Here is an 18,103-nt window from a genome sequence, read left to right as displayed (position 1 = left end):
TTGGCTCTGTGTTTAGGGATAACCCCTGCTCAGGGCACAATTTTAAGTGATTGCTTACTTACAACTGACCATGAATGTTAACTAGTTAAAGAACTAAATCTCCTTGCTTTCTTGCCTAAAGATATTTTCAGTGAGACTGATTAATGAATTCTTTAAAAAAAAAATGCTATCTCTATGGCCCCTTGGTTTTTATTTTTCTCCTTCTTCCACGCAAGAAAATGTAATCTTTTCTAGAGAGAAAAAAATGTCTGCTACAGAGGCAGGCAGGGGGGGGGGGGGAGAGAAAGAAATTGGGGACATAGCTGGCAAGAAATGTGCACTGGTAAAGGATGTTGTACATTGTAAGACTGAAACTCAATCATGAACAACTTTGTAACTATGTACCTCATATGATCCAATTAAAGAACTTATTTATATAAAAACAATAAAATGGTAAAAATCTTTAAAAAATGTAACCTCTCCTCTTTTTTTAGAACTTTTATTATAATTTTCTTCTCTTTTTATTCTTTTTTTTTTAAAAAATAGTATCTTTATTTAAACACCATGATTACAAACATAATTGTAATTGGGTTTCAGTTATAAAAAAGAACACCCTCCCTTCACCAGTGCAACATTCCCATCACCAATGCCTCCAACTCCCTCCCCCAACTCCACCTGTATTCAAGACAGGCTTTCTATTCCCTCACTCATTGACATTGTTATGATAATTCTCAGTGTAGTTATTTCTCTAATTGCACTCATTGCTCTTTGTGTAACCTCTCCTCTTTGTTTGTTTGTTTGTTTTGAGTTTGGGGGGGTTGGGGGGTCACGCGTTCAGGGGTTACTTCTGGCTCTGTGCTCAGAAATCGCTCCTAGCAGGCTTGGGGGGCCATATGGGATGTTGGGAATTGAACCCAAGTCCATCCTGGGTCGATAGCATGCAAGGCAAACACCCTACCACTGTGCTATCTCTCTGGCCCCCACCTCTCCTCTTTTGAACTCCAAAGGAACAATTCAGTTTCTACTTGTCACTTTACCTTATGTTTATTACCCTTAACAGATGACAAATTCCCTTCAAAGAAGTGAATGCAAAGAAGTCGCTGTAACACAATCATAGTGTTTGTGAAATTAAAGCTATGTCACCAGCATGCTAAGATCAGGTGTATTTAATCCAGAAAGAAAATGAAATTAATGAAATACAACTGGGATTTTATTGCTCAGACAATAAAATAATTTCCAGTAAGCAATATGAAAAATGGATTCATCTAAATTCTTGAATAAACTTTACCCCCTTATTTTATTTTTAAATTTTAATTGTCATTTCTGTTTGAACAACAACAAAAAAAACCTTTTATTTATTTATTTATTTATTTATTTATTTATTTATTTTGCCACACAAAGCAGTTTTCAGTGCTTACTCCTGGTGCTGAGCTCAAGAACCACACCTAGCTGTACTTGTGGAACCATTTGAGATGCCAGAAATCCAACCTGGGTAGACCACATGCAAGGCAAGAGCCCTGCTTACTGTACTATCTCTCCAGCCCATTTGAAAAAAAATTTTAAAGGCAGGTATAACCATGATTGCACTCTAAATATTCTGAAATTAGTACCCAATTTAACCAATATTAAAATGTGCCAGAGTTGTTTGTAACCTGTTGAGTTGGAGGTTCCTATGGGACGAACATTTTCCTCCTGGAGAAACGGGAAGTAAGAAAGGTGTCACCCGGGCCCGGAGAGATAGCACAGCGGCATTTGCCTTGCAAGCAGCCAATCCAGGACCAAAGGTGGTTGGTTCAAATCCTGGTGTCCCATATGGTCCCCCGTGCCTGCCAGGAGCTATTTCTGAGCAGACAGCCAGGATTAACTCCTGAGCATCGGCTGGGTGTGGTCCAAAAACAAAACAAAAAACAACAACAAAAAAAACAAAAGCAAAAACAAGAAAGTCTCACCGGAAGAATGGAAACAGAATTTGTAGAAGAGGACTGACTCTCAACCTGGGGCATGTCCAGCAGAGAAAGAGTTAAGGTTCATGCACTGGGAGATGCCAGCAGAGAAAGAGAAAGCCATATGTGAAATATGGTAGGTGAGGAAGGTAGGAGAAGCACCTCAATGGAATATTTCTAAGACAGAGGAAGTGGCTAATCCTCAGAAGTGGAAATTTCAAAGAGTTCTTTCACTTCTATTGTGTCCTAAATGATAAAAATCAAGACACAAACATGGGGCCGGGCGGTGGCGCTAGAGGTAAGGTGCCTGCTTTGCCTGCGCTAGCCTTGGATGGACCGCGGTTAGATCCCCCGGCGTCCCATATGGTCCCCCAAGCCAGGAGCGACTTCTGAGCGCATAGCCAGGAGTAACCCCTGAGTGTCACCGGGTGTGACCCAAAAAAAAAAAAAAAAAAGACACAAACATGTTGATAATCATGGTGCTTTAATAAAGATAAATTTAAAAAAAGATAAAATCAAGGATCCTGGGCCTGGAGAGATAGCACAACGGCATTTGCCTTGCAAGCAGCCGATCCAGGACCAAAGGTGGTTGGTTCAAATCCCGGTGTCCCATATGGTCCCCCGTGCCTGCCAGGAGCTATTTCTGAGCAGACAGCCAGGAGTAACCCCTGAGCACTGCCGGGTGTGGCCCAAAAACCAAAAAGCAAACAAAAAACAAACAAAAAAAATCAAGGATCCTAACTTGAAAGAAATGATCAGCATCTATAGAATTCCTTAAAGTTACCTTGAAATGATGTTTGAGTCTTTAGTAATACCATCTAACTAAATATTAAAAAACCTGATACACCAAAACATTATAAAATATCTTGCAAGTCTACAAGAGTTAAATGTTACTACTTGCTTTAGGAACATTTGACTGTAGCATGAGATAGAAATCTTCTTAAGATTAGACAGTAGGTTGGGCAATTTATTGCTTTCTGAAAAGGACTAAGTTCCAGTTTCCTTTTCCTTCTCCTTTTCTTTTGTTTTTTTTTTTTTTTTTTTTTTTTTTTTGGGCCACACCTGGTGACGCTCAGGGGTTACTCCTGGCTATGCGCTCAGAAGTCGCTCCTGGCTTGGGGGACCATATGGGATGCCGGGGGGATCGAACCGCGGTCCGTCCTAGGCTAGCGCAGGTAAGGCAGGCACCTTACCTTTAGCGCCACCGCCCGGCCCTCCTTCTCCTTTTCTAAGAGAGTGATTTGCTAGCCCAAACCACTCACCTGTCAGGTACATATCTGTAGAAGACCTCCTTGGGTTCAGCAAGGCTTTCTAGTCTTTTGTTCAAATGACTGTTCAATGCAAATCGGGAAATAGGGCAAATAGTATCTTGGTTACCCCAAACCAGTCTTCTGTTAAACAAAACAGTAAAAGAAAATAGTAAGATAATTATTAGATCTCTTAGAAATGGCTCTTGATGACTTAAATACCAATTTGATTTCATTTCACAACTATCTCTATTATAGTCTGATGAGTTTCAGACATCAGAAACAGGTAAAGATTTATGGAGGCTAAAATGAGAATAAAATACACATTGGGGGATAGTTTTTGGCTACATCTGGCAGTGATCAGGGGTAAATTATCTGGGCTCAGGAATTACTCCTGGCAGGATCAATAAACCTTAACGAGATGATGGGTTAGCTGTATGCAAGACAAGTATGCCTACCCACTCTACAATCACGCTGGCCCCTAAAATACACTTTTTTAATCTATTTCCTTCCCCCCCCCCCCTATTTTTTAGCTTTTGGGACACATGTGGCAATACTCAGGGATCATTCTATGCTCAGAAATCACTTTTGACAGGCTCAGAATACCAGGAATTGAACTCAGGCCAGCAGCATGCAAGACAAATGCCCTACCCACTGTGCTATTGCTCCAGACCATTGATCTGCATTCTTTTTTTTTTTTTTCTATTTTTTTTATTTAAACACCTTGATTACATACATGATTGTGTTTGGGTTTCAGTCATAAAAGGAACACCACCCATCACCAGTGCAACATTCCCATCACCCAAGTCCCAAATCTCCCTCCTTCCCACCCAACCCCCGCCTGTACTCTAAACAGGTTCTACATTTCCCTCATACATTCTCAATATTAGGACAGTTCAAAATGTAGTTATTTCTCTAACTAAACTCATCACTCTTTGTGGTGAGCTTCCTGAGGTGAGCTGAAACTTCCAGCTCTTTTCTCTTTTGTGTCTGAAATTTATTATTGCAAGAATGTCTTTCATTTTTCTTAAAACCCATAAATGAGTGAGACCATTCTGCGTTTTTCTCTCTCTCTCTGACTTATTTCACTCAGCATAATAGATTCTGTGTACATCCATGTATAGGAAAATTTCATGACTTCATCTCTCCTGACAGCTGCATAATATTCCATTGTGTATATGTACCACAGTTTCTTTAGCCATTCGTCTATTGAAGGGCATCTTGGTTGTTTCCAGAGTCTTGCTATGGTAAATAGTGCTGCAATGAATATAGGTGTAAGGAAGGGATTTTTGTATTGTATTTTTGTGTTCTTAGGGTATATTCCTAGGAGTGGTATAGCTGGGTCGTATGGGAACTCGATTTCCAGTTTTTAGAGGAATCTCCATATTGCTTTCCATAAAGGTTGAACTAGACGGCATTCCCACCAGCAGTGGATAAGGGTTCCTTTCTCTCCACATCCCCGCCAGCACTGTTTGTTCTCATTCTTTGTGATGTGTGCCATTCTCTGTGGTGTGAGGTGATATCTCATTGTTGTTTTGATTTGCATCTCCCTGATGATTAGTGATGTGGAGCATTTCTTCATGTGTCTTTTGGCCATTTGTATTTCTTCTTTGTCAAAGTGTCTGTTCATTTCTTCTCCCCATTTTTTGATGGGATTAGATGTTTTTTTCTTGTAAATTTCTGTCAGTGCCTTGTATATTTTGGAGATTAGCCCCTTGTCTGATAGGTATTGGGTGAATAGATTCTCCCATTCAGTGGGTGGATCTTGTATCCTGGGCGCTATTTCCTTTGAGGTGCAGAAACTTCTCAACTTAATATATTCCCATCTGTTAATCTCTGTTTTCACTTGCTTGGAGAGTGCAGTTTCCTCCTTGAAGATGCCAGTAGTCTCAATGTCCTGGAGAGTTTAGCCTATGTGTTGTTCTATATATCTTATGGTTTGGGGTCTGATATCGAGGTCTTTAATCCATTTGGATTTTACCTTCGTACATGATGTTAGCTGGGGGTCTAAGTTCAATTTTTTGCAAGTGGCTAGCCAGTTGTGCCAACACCACTTGTTGAAGAGGCTTTCCCTGCTCCATTTAGGATTTCCTGCTCCTTTATCAAAAATTAGGTGATTGTATGTCTGGGAAACATTTTCTGAGTATTCAAGCCTATTCCACTGATCTGAGGGTCTGTCCTTATTCCAATACCATGCTGTTTTGATAACTATTGCTTTGTAGTAAAGTTTAAAGTTGGGGAAAGTAATTCCTCCCATATTCTTTTTCCCAATGATTGCTTTAGCTATTCTAGGGTGTTTATTGTTCCAAACAAATTTCAAAAGTGCCTGATCCACTTCTTTGAAGAATGTCATAGGTATCTTTAGAGGGATAGCGTTGAATCTGTATAACGCCTTGGGGAGTATTGCCATTTTGATGATGTTAATCCTGCCAATCCATGAGCAGGGTATGTGTTTCCATTTCCATGTGTCCTCTCTTATTTCTTGGAGCAGAGTTTTATAGTTTTCTTTGTATAGGTCCTTCACATTTTTAGTCAAGTTGATTCCAAGATATTTGAGTTTGTGTGGCACTATTGTGAATGGGGTTGTTTTCTTAATGTCCATTTCTTCCTTATTACTATTGGTGTATAGAAAGGCCATTGATTTTTGTGTGTTAATTTTGTAGCCTGCCACCTTGCTATATGAGTCTATTGTTTCTAGAAGCTTTTTGGTAGAGTCTTTAGGGTTTTCTAAGTAGAGCATCATGTCATCTGCAAACAGTGAGAGCTTGACTTCTTCCTTTCCTATCTGGATTCCCTTGATATCTTTTTCTTGCCTAATCGCTATAGCAAGTACTTCAGTGCTATGTTGAATAGGAGTGGTGAGAGAGGACAGCCTTGTCTTGTGCCAGAATTTAGAGGGAAGGCATTTAGTTTTTCTCCATTGAGGATAATATTTGCCACTGGCTTGTGGTAGATGGCCTTAACTATATTGAGAAAGGTTCCTTCCATTCCCATCTTGCTGAGAGTTTTGATCAAGAATGGGTGTTGGACCTTGTCAAATGCTTTCTCTGCATCTATTGATATAATCATGTGGTTTTTATTTTTCTTGTTGTTGATGTTGTGTATTATGTTGATAGACTTACGGATGTTAAACCATCCTTGCATTCCTGGGATGAAACCTACTTGATCGTAGTGGATGATCTTCTTAATGAGGTATTGAATCCTATATGCCAGGATTTTGTTGAGGATCTTTGCATCTGCATTCATCAGCGATATTGGTCTGTAATTTTCTTTTTTCATAGCATCTCTGTCTGGTTTAGGTATTAGGGTGATGTTGGCTTCATAAAAGCTGTTTGGGAGTGTTTCCGTTTGTTCAATTTCATGAAAGAGTCTTGCCAGGATTGGTAGTAGTTCCTCTTGGAAAGTTTGAAAGAATTCATTAGTGAATCCATCTGGGCCTGGGCTTTTGTTTTTGGGCAGACTTTTGATTACCATTTTTATTTCATCAATGGTGATGGGGGTGTTTAGATATGCTACATCCTCTTCCTTCAACCGTGGAAGATTATAAGAGTTCAAGAATTTATCCATTTCTTCCAGGTTCTCATTTTTAGTAGCATAGAGTTTTTCAAAGTAGTTTCTGATTACCCTTTGAATCTCTGTCATATCAGTAGTGATCTCTCCTTTTTCATTCCTAATACGAGTTATCAAGTTTCTCTCTCTCTCTTTCTTTGTTAGGTTTGCCAGTGGTCTATCAATCTTGTTTATTTTTTCGAAGAACCAACTTCTGCTTTCGTTGATCTTTCGGATTGTTTTTTGGGTTTCCACGTCATTGATTTCTGCTCTCAGCTTTGTTATTTCCTTCTGTCTTCCTATTTTTGGGTCCTTTTGTTGAGTACTTTCTAGTTCTATTAGCTGTGTCATTAAGCTACTCAGGTAAGCTCCTTCTTCCTTCCTGATGTGTGCTTGCAAAGCTATAAATTTTCCTCTCAGTAATGCTTTTGCTGTGTCCCATAAGTTCTGATAGTTTGTGTCTTTATTGTCATTTGTTTCCAGGAACCTTTTGATTTCCTTCTTGATTTCATCTCGGACCCACTGGTTATTGAGTATGAGGCTGTTTAACTTCCAGGTGTTAAAGTTTTTCTTCTGAGTCCCTTTGGAATTCACAAATAATTTCAGAGCCTTGTGGTCAGCGAAGGTAGTCTGCAAAATTTCTATCCTCTTGATATTATGGAGGTATGTGTTATGTGCCAGCATGTAGTCTATCCTGGAGAATGTCCCATGTACATTGGAGAAGAATGTGTATCCAGGTTTCTGGGGATGGAGTGTCCTATATATATCCACTAGGCCTCTTTCTTCCATTTCTCTCCTCAGGTCTAGTATATTCTTGTTGGGTTTCAGTCTGGTTGACCTATCCAGTGTTGACAAAGCAGTGTTGAGGTCCCCCACAATTATTGTGTTGTTATTGATATTGTTTTTCAGATTTGTCAACAGTTGTTTTAAATATTTTGCTGGCCCCTCATTTGGTGCATATATGTTTAGGAGAGTTATTTCTTCCTGCTCTACAGACCCCTTGATTAATATAAAATGTCCATCTTTGTCCCTTACTTACAACCTTCCTGAGTATAAAGTTTGCATTATCTGATATTAGTATGGCCACTCCAGCTTTTTTATGGGTGTTGTTTGCTTGGATAACTTTTCTCCAGCCTTTTATTTTGAGTCTATGTTTGTTCTGACTATTCAGGTGCATTTCTTGTAGGCAGCAGAAGGTTGGATTGAGTTTTTTGATCCATTTAGCCACTCTGTGTCTCTTAACTGGTGCATTTAGTCCATTGACATTGAGAGAAAGAATTGTCCTGGGATTTAATGCCATCTTTATTTTGAAATTTGGTGTGTCTTTTGGTTAGTCTTGTTTTAAATTAGGTCTTTCAGTTTTTCTCTTAAGACTGGTTTTGAGTCTGTAAAGTTTCTGAGCTGTTTTTTGTCTGTGAAACCATGTATTCTTCCGTCAAACCGGAAAGTGAGTTTTGCTGGGTACAGTATTCTAGGTGAAGCATTCATTTCATTCAGTCTTGTCACAATATCCCACCACTGCTTTTTGGCATTGAGTGTTTCTGGTGACAGGTCTGCTGTAAATCTCAAGGATGCTTGCTTGAATGTAATTTCCCCTTTTGATCTTGCTGTTTTCAGAATTCTGTCTCTATCTGTGGGATTTGTCATTGTGACTAGGATGTGTCTTGGGGTGGTTTTTCTTGGGTCTCTTTTGGTTGGTACTCTTCGAGCATGCAGGATATGATCACATATATTCTTTAGCTCTGGGAGTTTCTCTTTAATGATGTTCTTGACCGTTGATTCTTCCTGGAAATTTTCTGCCTGGGTCTCTGGGACTCCAATGATTCTTAAGTTGTTTCTGTTGATCTTATCATAGACCTCTATTTTCATCTGTTCCCATTCTTTGACTAATTTTTCCATTGTCTGTTCTTTTGTTATAAGTTTTTTTTTTCCAATCTCTCCTGTTGTATGGAATTGTTATGTATCTCATCTTCCACAGCACCAAGTCTATTCTCAGCTTCTGATACCCTGTCCCAGAGCTTATCCATTTTGTCATTCACTTCGTTTACTGATTTTTTCAGGCCTGTTAGTTGACATGGTATTTCAGTTTGGAGTTTTGTGATTTCTGTCTTCATATTTTCTTGATTCTTATTAGTGTTCTGTTCTACTCTATTCATGGTTTCTTTGAGTTCTTTGAGCATATTCCATATTGCTACTCTAAAGTCCTTATCTGAGAGATTGATTAGTTGGTTGGTCGTTAACTGGTCATCAGAATTGTCATCTTCATTCTCTATGTCTGATGCTGGCCTGCGTTGTTTCCCCATTGTCACACTTGTATTGTGGGTTTTTCTACGTGTTGTGGTGGTATTCATTGGTTATATGATGCAGGCAACACACTTCTCTGGCTCCGCCCTTTCTGGATGGGCCGACTTGCCTCCAAGGTAGGGGAGTCCTCCGTGGATGAAGCCTCACACAGGATCAAATCTTAGGCCCGAGCACGCAGCAGAGAAGACAGTCTGGAGAGAAATTCTTGCTTCTGTGATCCAGCACAGTTCTTAGTGTGGTTTTTTTCTTCTTGTGATGGTGTTCTTTTTTTAGAAAGAGCGCACGGCTGCGTAGCGAAGTGGAGCTAAGTGCCTTCTGGAGCCTCTTTTCAGCCCTCTCAGGAGGTTCACGCAACAGGATAGCAGAGAGACACACACAGGCAGAACTCACAGTTTTTCACAGTCGGGCCCCACTGGTCAGGCGTAGTTTTCACTCGCTCGCTGGGCAGCTTCAGAATGCTGTATTTTTGGGGTTCACTTCCCAGGACTCTGAGGAGAGTCACTGGCTCGCTGGGTAGCTTCCGAATGTAGTTTCTTTGAGGTTCGCTTCCCAGGGCTCTGAGGAGAGCTTCCAGAGTTCAGGAAAGACAGAGAAGAGTAGGACAGGGCTCCCTTCAGGTGCTCAGTTTCTGGCTCGCTGGGTAGCTTCCAAATGTAGTTTCTTTGGGGTTCGCTTCCCAGGGCTCTGAGGAGAGCTTCCAGAGTTCAGGAAAGACAGAGAAGGGTAGGACAGGGCTCCCTTCAGGTGCTCAGTTTCCTCAGAAGAAGCACAGCCGGGTGGAGACTCTGCAGGTAGAGCACTCAGCACTCTGCCTGAAAACCCCCACATCCAGCCATTTCTTACTCACTCCCTGGTTCGCTGGGTAGCTTCCAAATGTAGTTTCTTTGGGGTTCGCTTCCCAGGGCTCTGAGGAGAGCTTCCAGAGTTCAGGAAAGACAGAGAAGGGTAGGACAGGGCTCCCTTCAGGTGCTCAGTTTCCTCAGAAGAAGCACAGCCGGGTGGAGACTCTGCAGGTAGAGCACTCAGCACTCTGCCTGAAAACCCCCACATCCAGCCATTTCTTACTCACTCCCTGGTTCGCTGGGTAGCTTCCAAATGTAGTTTCTTTGGGGTTTGCTTCCCAGGGCTCTGAGGATAGCTTCCAGAGTTCAGGAAAGACAGAGAAGGGTAGGACAGGGCCCCTTCAGGTGCTCAGTTTCCTCAGAAGAAGCACAGCCGGGTGGAGACTCTGCAGGTAGAGCACTCAGCACTCTGCCTGGAAACCCCCACATCCAGCCATTTCTTACTCACTCCCTGGCTCGCTGGGTAGCTTCTGAATGTAGTTTCTTTGGGGTTCTCTTCCCAGGGCTCTGAGGAGAGCTTCCAGAGTTCAGGAAAGACAGAGAAGAGTAGGACAGGGCTCCCTTCAGGTGCTCAGTTTCCTCAGTGATCTGCATTCTTAAAGGTGGTAACTCAAAAGAAATCTGTTTGAGATAGTTTTTGATGTGGGTGCATAAACAATGGACAATAAAGTTTGGTCAGGAGAATATCAATATAATAACAGAAAAAGATGAATGTGTTTGGACAGGAGTCCAGGAGAAGAGAGGTAAGGAAGTCAGAGGTTAAAAATCAGGTGTTTTCGGGCCCGGAGAGATAGCACAACGGTGTTTGCCTTGCAAGCAGCCGATCCAGGACCAAAGGTGGTTGGTTCAAATCCCGGTGTCCCATATGGTCCCCCGTGCCTGCCAGGAGCTATTTCTGAGCAGACAGCCAGGAGTAACCCCTGAGCACTGCCGGGTGTGGCCCAAAAAAACAAACAAACAAAAAAAAAAATCAGATGTTTTCATTTAAAGTAAAGTAGAAGGAAAGGCTCAATGGGGTTAGAAAAGGAAAAGTGGGCATGAATTCAGTGAGAAACCAACATGTCAAAGAATATATCATGATGATGATATATTACTATGTACTTTAAAATAAACTATGCTTAGTTGTTACATGGTTAGCAATATCAAGGAAATTAAAATAGATTTTTCTATAATCAAAGGACTTTACTGCAGAGTATGGATTATTCGAACCATACCTACTTATTTATCAATAAAATATAACAAAGTTAGATACAGATGCATACCCAATTTTATAATAAAAAAGTTTGATGACTTCCCAGAGTTTAATATCTAGTCATCCCTTTCTGAACAGCTAAATGTCAAATCTACAAATTTCCACCATCAAAAAATACAGAACAAGTTTTACCAGCCTATTTCTAAGTTGCTCTTTTTCTAAAGTTATACTCTCATTCTATGAGTATATGGCCCCAAAACCATAAATAAACAAGCAAATAAATAAATGGCATGAAGTTATGCCATGCCCACAATCATAGTGCTCAAATCCTTCACTATAGTCCACTGGGACTTTTCAGTCAGTCCACCCTGCCTTCCACCTTTGGTCAGCTTAATTGTGTGGCCAGAATCTAAGTGTTTGTTTTCATTTAGCATATATCTTCCTTTACTTGCTTCCTTGATTTTTTTTTTTGTACTTGTTTGGGGGTCCCAACTAGTAGTGCTCAGCATTAGTCATTTCTGGTTCTGTATTTGGCAGTGTCCCTTACTAGTGTCCAGAGGAACCATATGTGGTATTAGGGATTTAAACTGGAGTTGGCAGGATGTAATGTAAGTGCTTAACTTACATCTCCAGTCTGTCTTTTTTTTTTTATAGACTACACATAAGTGAGATTGTCCAGTATTTGTCTGTAAAATAAAAATACATGAGTTGTGAGATCACTCCAAGCACCGTATTTCTAAACCCCATGCAGCTGGGTCTGAAGAAGCAGGATAGCGGCAAAGAAATAATATACCAAGCCAATCAGGAAAGGATGATCATGGTGTCTTTGGTCTTGCGCCTCATGCCCTCTGCTTCCACCACAAAGCCAGAACTCCTCCTTCTTTATTAAAACCAATTCCAGGGAGATGGGAGGCAAAGCAAAACAAAAGAACTGGTGGTGGGAAGGTTGCCTTGGTGAAAGGGGGTGCTCTTTTTTTTTTATAACTGAAACCCAACTACAAGCATATTTGTAATCATGGTGCTTAAATAAAGATATTATAAAAAAAAATTCCCACCAGCCTGGTGAAGGTTGAGAGAGATGAAAGTATTATCCAGTGGTGTTTTACTAAGGAAGAGGTTTAAGGAAGGAGGAATTTAGGGAAACATCTTTGTTTGGGGTGATAACCCCTGAGTGCTGCCGGGTGTGACAAACAAAAAAACAAACAAATAAAAAAGATCACTCATAGGATAGGCCTTTTTTTTTTCCTCAATCACATTGCTTTAAAGCCATAAATTATCCTCCTTCTAACAAAGAAAGCCTGCCTTTGTGAATCCATCTGTATCATGTAAATAATGGGCTTTGTGAGCTATAGACAAAGATTTCATTCCCAATTCACCAGCAAGTTGGGTGAATATGAATAGGTTAGTTTTCTGAGTTCAATTCCCTAATTAAAACATTTCTTCCCTCTTTTCTTCTAGTTTTACATATAAATGAAGTTAAAGCTAGAAATGTTGAGGCTAGAGAAATTATAGTACAATGGCAAGGGCACTTGCCTCAAATGTAGCAGACTGGATTCAATCCCTGGTATCCTAGATGGTCTGCTGAGCACAGCCAGGAGTGGTGAAAGGAGGGGGACCTGAGTGCAGAGCCAGGAATAACTCCTGACTTTTCTCTGTTAGATTCATTCTAGTAACTCCTGCGCATCATCTGGTGTGGTCCAAAACCAAAACAAAGCAAAACAAAAGCTGGAACTGTTAAGATAGTTTCAGTTCTATCAATGTTCATTACCTTATTGATGTGTACCTGTCATTAATGTATGCATTCATTGAAAAGATAATTTAAAGCATTTTATATTCAATGTATAAAAGTAAGCCTTTTTAAAATTCAGGTTTGTTTGTTTTTGTCACACCAGGTGATTCTCAAAGGTTACTCCAGGCTCTGTTCTCAGAAATCACTCCTGACAGGCTTGGGGAATCATATGGGATACCAAGGATAGAACCTGGGTCAGTCATATACAAAGCAAACAACCTACCTGTTTTGCTATTGCTCCAGCCCCATAAAAGTGTACTTTTTAGGGACTGAGATAGTATGGACTGATAGTATAATAGTATGATATTAGTATGATAGTATAGTATGGACTGAGATAGTATGTGCTGGCCTTGCACATGTCCAACCTGGTTCTATTCCCAGTACTCCATACAGTTCCCCAAAATCTCCAGAAGTAATTGCTGAGCATAGAGTCAAGAGTGTGGCCAAAAAACAAATAGAATTTACTTTTCATATTTGTATTTAATGACAAGTCTAGAAATAATATTTGACTCTTCTCTGTTAGATTAATACTTCATTTACTATTAATTCCTGCCCATCTCTATCTTTATTCTTCCAATTATAGCAAAGTGTGAGGGCACAGAATTAATACCAATGTTTGACTAAGATATCATTTATGAGCAATTAAAACATAAAAATATAACATTTACCTTGGCATGGAAAATTATTTAACTATATTAGTACAAATCTAGTAGTATATGTACAAGATTTAAAGAAAGCTAGAAAACTTTGGTGAGATAAATTAAATAACAAAATTAGCAAATGGGTTATCATGTGGGATGAATGACATATGTATTGGTCAAAATTTATAGAACTGTAGAAATCAAAAGAAGCCTACAGAGAACTATAGATGTGTTAAATATTTGTCCATACCTGCTCATCTATTTTTAACAAATTTTAACAAACATTTTAACAAATGTTGCCATAGCAGGCAAGATGTTAATAATAAGTAAAACTAGACTAGTCAGTAAAAAGATATCCATTCATTCCATAGTTAGTATCAATTTTTCTCTAAATCAAAATCTGCTTTTAAAAAACAATGTCTAAACAATAGAATCAAGAGACCAAATTTTAACAATCTAAAATTAAAATGGGCCTGTTATACAGGCAGGCTGGGGGCAGGGGGTAGTGGCATAGAATGCAATCTGGGAACATTTGTGGAGGGAGGATGACACTGGTGGTGGGATTGGCCCTGATTCATTGTATGTCTGAAACCCAACTACAAAGGACTTTATAAACCACAATGGTTTCAATAAAATAAAATAATTTTTTTTTTTAAAAAGCAAAGTCTGGCCAGGGATGTGGCTCAGCAATAGAGCTTATGCCTTTTAGGGTTCAGTCCAGAGGAACCTCCTCCCGCAGCAAAAAAAAAAAAAAAAAAAGTAAAATTTATTAGTTAAAAAAGTAACAGGGAGTGGCAGAGCAATAGGACAGGAATAGGGTGGGATAGAATGGGTATGGGAAGGCACTTGCCTTGCACACAGCTGACAAGGGTTTGCTTCCCAGCATCCCATATAGTTTCCTGAGTCCACCAGGAGTGATCCCTGAATGTTGATCTAGGAGTCAGCCTTGAGCACAGCTGGATATAACCCAAACATAAAACAAAAAGCAAAAGAGTATGGGGAAAAGTGAGGATTGAATCTGACTTTACTCAGGGATTGAAGAAGGAGATAAGGAAGCCAAAGTGAAGAATAAGAGCTCCAACTTATGGGAGAGTCAGAACACAGATGTGCCCTAGGCAGAGCTTTGATGCTAAAAGCAACAAAATTGAATCTAGAGGAGGTACACAGTTTGAAAGGCATATGTATCCACATCTTGGTTAGTGGGTATCAACCCAATGCCTACTATAATTATCTAAGACTGCTAAAGCTGAGCTGACTCCCCACATCATGTAACTCAGGATTTCGGGAGATGTAACCCAGGTTCTTATTCATTTTAAAGGTTCCCCAGTAGCTCCAAAGTGTAGAAAAATTTGAAGCCCAATGACCTAGAGTTAGCTTTCTATATTGACTCAACTGAAGAGATGATATGTTCTAGTAAGCAGAGACCAACCAACTGGGAGGCAGTAATAGGTAAGACTAATATGCAGAACATAACCACCACAAGCAAGTCTATATAACAGAGCCTTACCTATCTGGGACTCCCCATTGTTTTTTAGGTCTTGAAAGATCATGAAGTCTCCTCCTAGAAAAAACACTAATGAAAACAAGCTGATTAATTCAAAGAGAATATTTTAACAAATATGATAATAATCGACAACTCAAATCTCATCTAATGGTGAAGGGAAACTCAGTAGCCTATTTGAGATTACTTGAAAAATGCTGAAAGTCTCAGCATAAAAAATAAAAAATGTGTGATAGATTTATTCTGTTCTTGAAAGAGATGTAAACCAAGCCATGAAATATTATGGATACTCTGGTCACACATGGTGCGTAAAGATATTTTAAATAAATAAATAAAGATGCAGTATGCATTTCCTGCCTCCAATGTCAACAGTTTCCTTCTCACCCTCCCAGATGTCCTCTTCCCTCTCACCCACCCTCTCATGCACACTGGTGAAGGTTGTACATTGTATGACTGTAACTAAATCGGGAACAACTTTATCTGTGGGGGAAAAAAAAAACCCTATAGAATGAACAACCTTGTAACCATGATTCTTAAATACAAAATTTTTTTAAATAAATTTTATTTTAGGTAAAAAAAAAAAAAGAATGGTGCTTTTGTGAGAACCAAAGCCCCTTGGGCCCAGTCTCAAGGTGGTCCTAAGCCCCCCAGTAAAGTCACTGTAAAATATTTTTCCATTCTATAACTCCCCCATAGGCAGAGGGTGTTAGCCTAAAGATAAAACAGCAAAATGTACACTGTAAAGAACAGGAATAAGGAACTAGGTGGGTCCAAATATTCTACCAGATAAGAACATGTTCCACCAGACAAGGACCCTCTGACACAAAGTTGAGTTGGCAATAAGTTGGGACATCCACCCTAAGCATGATGTGATTTCTGGTCAAGTGGACAAAATGCTTGCATTATTGTATCAACCAATAAAATGCTTGACTTATTGCAACATGTAAAGCTCTATATATACTGCTTGAAGATTTAACTCGAGGTCCTGGTCAAGATTCCCTTGGTTGGATGGGACCTGAACCTCAACTAGTCGAATAAACTCCCTTTTGCATCTTGTATTATTGAAGGTGGTCTCTGACTCTCAGTGCCAACTTCGGTGGTCAACTCAGACCCTAACATTTTAGTTCCTTGAGCGTGCACAGGTACAAATGTAACCCTTAAACAACTCTGGTTTGTTTTTATTACTATCATCCCCATAGGAACACACCAATTTAGATAGGTAAATTTAGATTGCCAATGTGTATGTGAAGCCATTTTGTTCAGAAACAAAATAATTATCGAATGAACAACTATGAACAAGAGCTTGCTAAATCTTCTGACAATGATTTAATGACTTCATTGTAAGATACAATAATTTTCTTCACAAATTTTCTTGCTGTACTTTTGTTATTTTTTTCTCTTTTTAAATAATTTTGCTCCTACTTACCTGGAAACAAATATATTATGATTACTATATGATACATGGTCTTTAATCAAGTAATTTATATTTAAAAAAAATATTGTGGGGCCAGAGAGATAGCACAGTGGTAGGGCATTTGCCTAGCATGCCACTGACCTGGGAGGGACCCGGTTTGACTTCTGGCATCCCATATGGTCCCCAGGCTGCCAGGGGTGATTTCTGAGTGCAAAGCAAGGAGTGACCCCTTAATGCCGCTGGGTGTGGCCCAAAAACCAATCAGTTAATCAATCAATAAGTAAATAAAATTTAAAAAAATTAAAAATATATTGTGGGATACAGAAATAGTACAGGGGTTAAGGTGCTTACCTTGCACAGAGCTGACCCTGGTTCAATCCCCAGCAAGCCCTACCAGGAGGGATTCCTGAACACAGAACCAGGAATAAACTCTCAGCATATATAGGTGGGCCAAGAAAAAAAAAAAACAAACACTTTTTTTTCCTTTTCTTTTTTTACCCCCACTTCCTGAAAAAAAAAAAACTTTAATAAACTTAATCTAATTTAAACTTAATCTCTCTAAAAACTTAATCTAAAAATTTCTTTCTGAAATTGATCATATAATGAGTACTGAAACAAAGACAATGAATATTCCATAAAGTCAAGAGCAAATTCTTTCCAGAAGACTGCAGGAAAAATGCACACCGTTAGAGAGGGAAACTATCACTTTAAATATTAAGTTGTGTATGGATTGATAACACTTAATTCTTTTTTTTTTAGCACTTAATTCTTAAGATATTATAGAGGTAAATTTAAGACAGAATGCTTGGCTTTGAACAAAAATTATAAAATTGGTTTAAAAATAAACCTTTGGAACTAGTCAATGTCCTTTCTACCATATGTTGCTCCCTTGAACATTCCTTGGCAATATTTTTTAATTAAAAATATGATGCTCCTTTTAATATACTTACCTCCAGGCATACTGGGGATGTCTCTGTCTCATTATCTGCTATGTTGGGGGTGATAATTCTTGTGCACAATAGCTGAGCCATCTCCCTACCAGTGATCCTCAAACTATGGCCCACGGGCCACATATTGTATTTGTATCTGTTTTGTTTCTTCATTGTAAAATAAGATATGCAGTGTGCATAAGAATTCGTTCATAAATTTTGTTTTTACTATAGTCAGACCCTCCAATGGTCTGAGGGACAGTGAACTGGTCCCCTGTTTAAAAAGTTTGAGGACCCCTGCGCCTAGGCCCTTACTTATGACTTTTTGTTTTGTTTTGTTTTTTGGGTTTTTGGGCCACACCCGTTTGACACTCAGGGGTTACTCCTGGCTATGCGCTCAGAAATCGCCCCTGGCTTGGGGGGACCATATGGGACGCCAGGGGATCGAACCGCAGTCCACGCTAGCGCTTGCAAGGTAGACACCTTATCTTTAGCACCACCTTCCCGGCCCCACCTATGACTTTCTTTTCTTTTTTTTTTTTTTTTTTTTGTTTTTTGGTTTTTGGTTTTTTTGTTTGTTTTTGGGCCACACCCGGCGTTGCTCAGGGGTTACTCCTGGCTATCTGCTCAGAAATAGCTCCTGGCAGGCACGGGGGACCCTATGGGACACCGGGATTCGAACCAACCACCTTTGGTCCTGGATCAGCTGCTTGCAAGGCAAACGCTGCTGTGCTATCTCTCCGGGCCCATCATGACTTTCTTAATGTACTTGT

General features: G+C 39.7%; 1 protein-coding gene across 1 annotated transcript in view; it reads right to left on the bottom strand.

Moving 5' to 3' along the window:
* Positions 1-17,432, bottom strand: part of THEGL (theg spermatid protein like) — a 40,135-nt gene extending 22,703 nt beyond the window's left edge. The window contains 3 exon segments of the mRNA XM_049789840.1: positions 3,185-3,313; positions 14,994-15,073; positions 17,352-17,432. Of these exon segments, the coding sequence (XP_049645797.1) occupies positions 3,185-3,313; positions 14,994-15,073; positions 17,352-17,432 (290 nt within the window).
* Between the last annotated feature and the right edge of the window lie 671 nt (positions 17,433-18,103).

Source organism: Suncus etruscus, chromosome 16 (assembly GCF_024139225.1).
Source record: "Suncus etruscus isolate mSunEtr1 chromosome 16, mSunEtr1.pri.cur, whole genome shotgun sequence".
NCBI classification, from domain to species: Eukaryota; Metazoa; Chordata; class Mammalia; order Eulipotyphla; family Soricidae; genus Suncus; species Suncus etruscus.
This window is presented reverse-complemented; position numbering and strand designations above follow the sequence as displayed.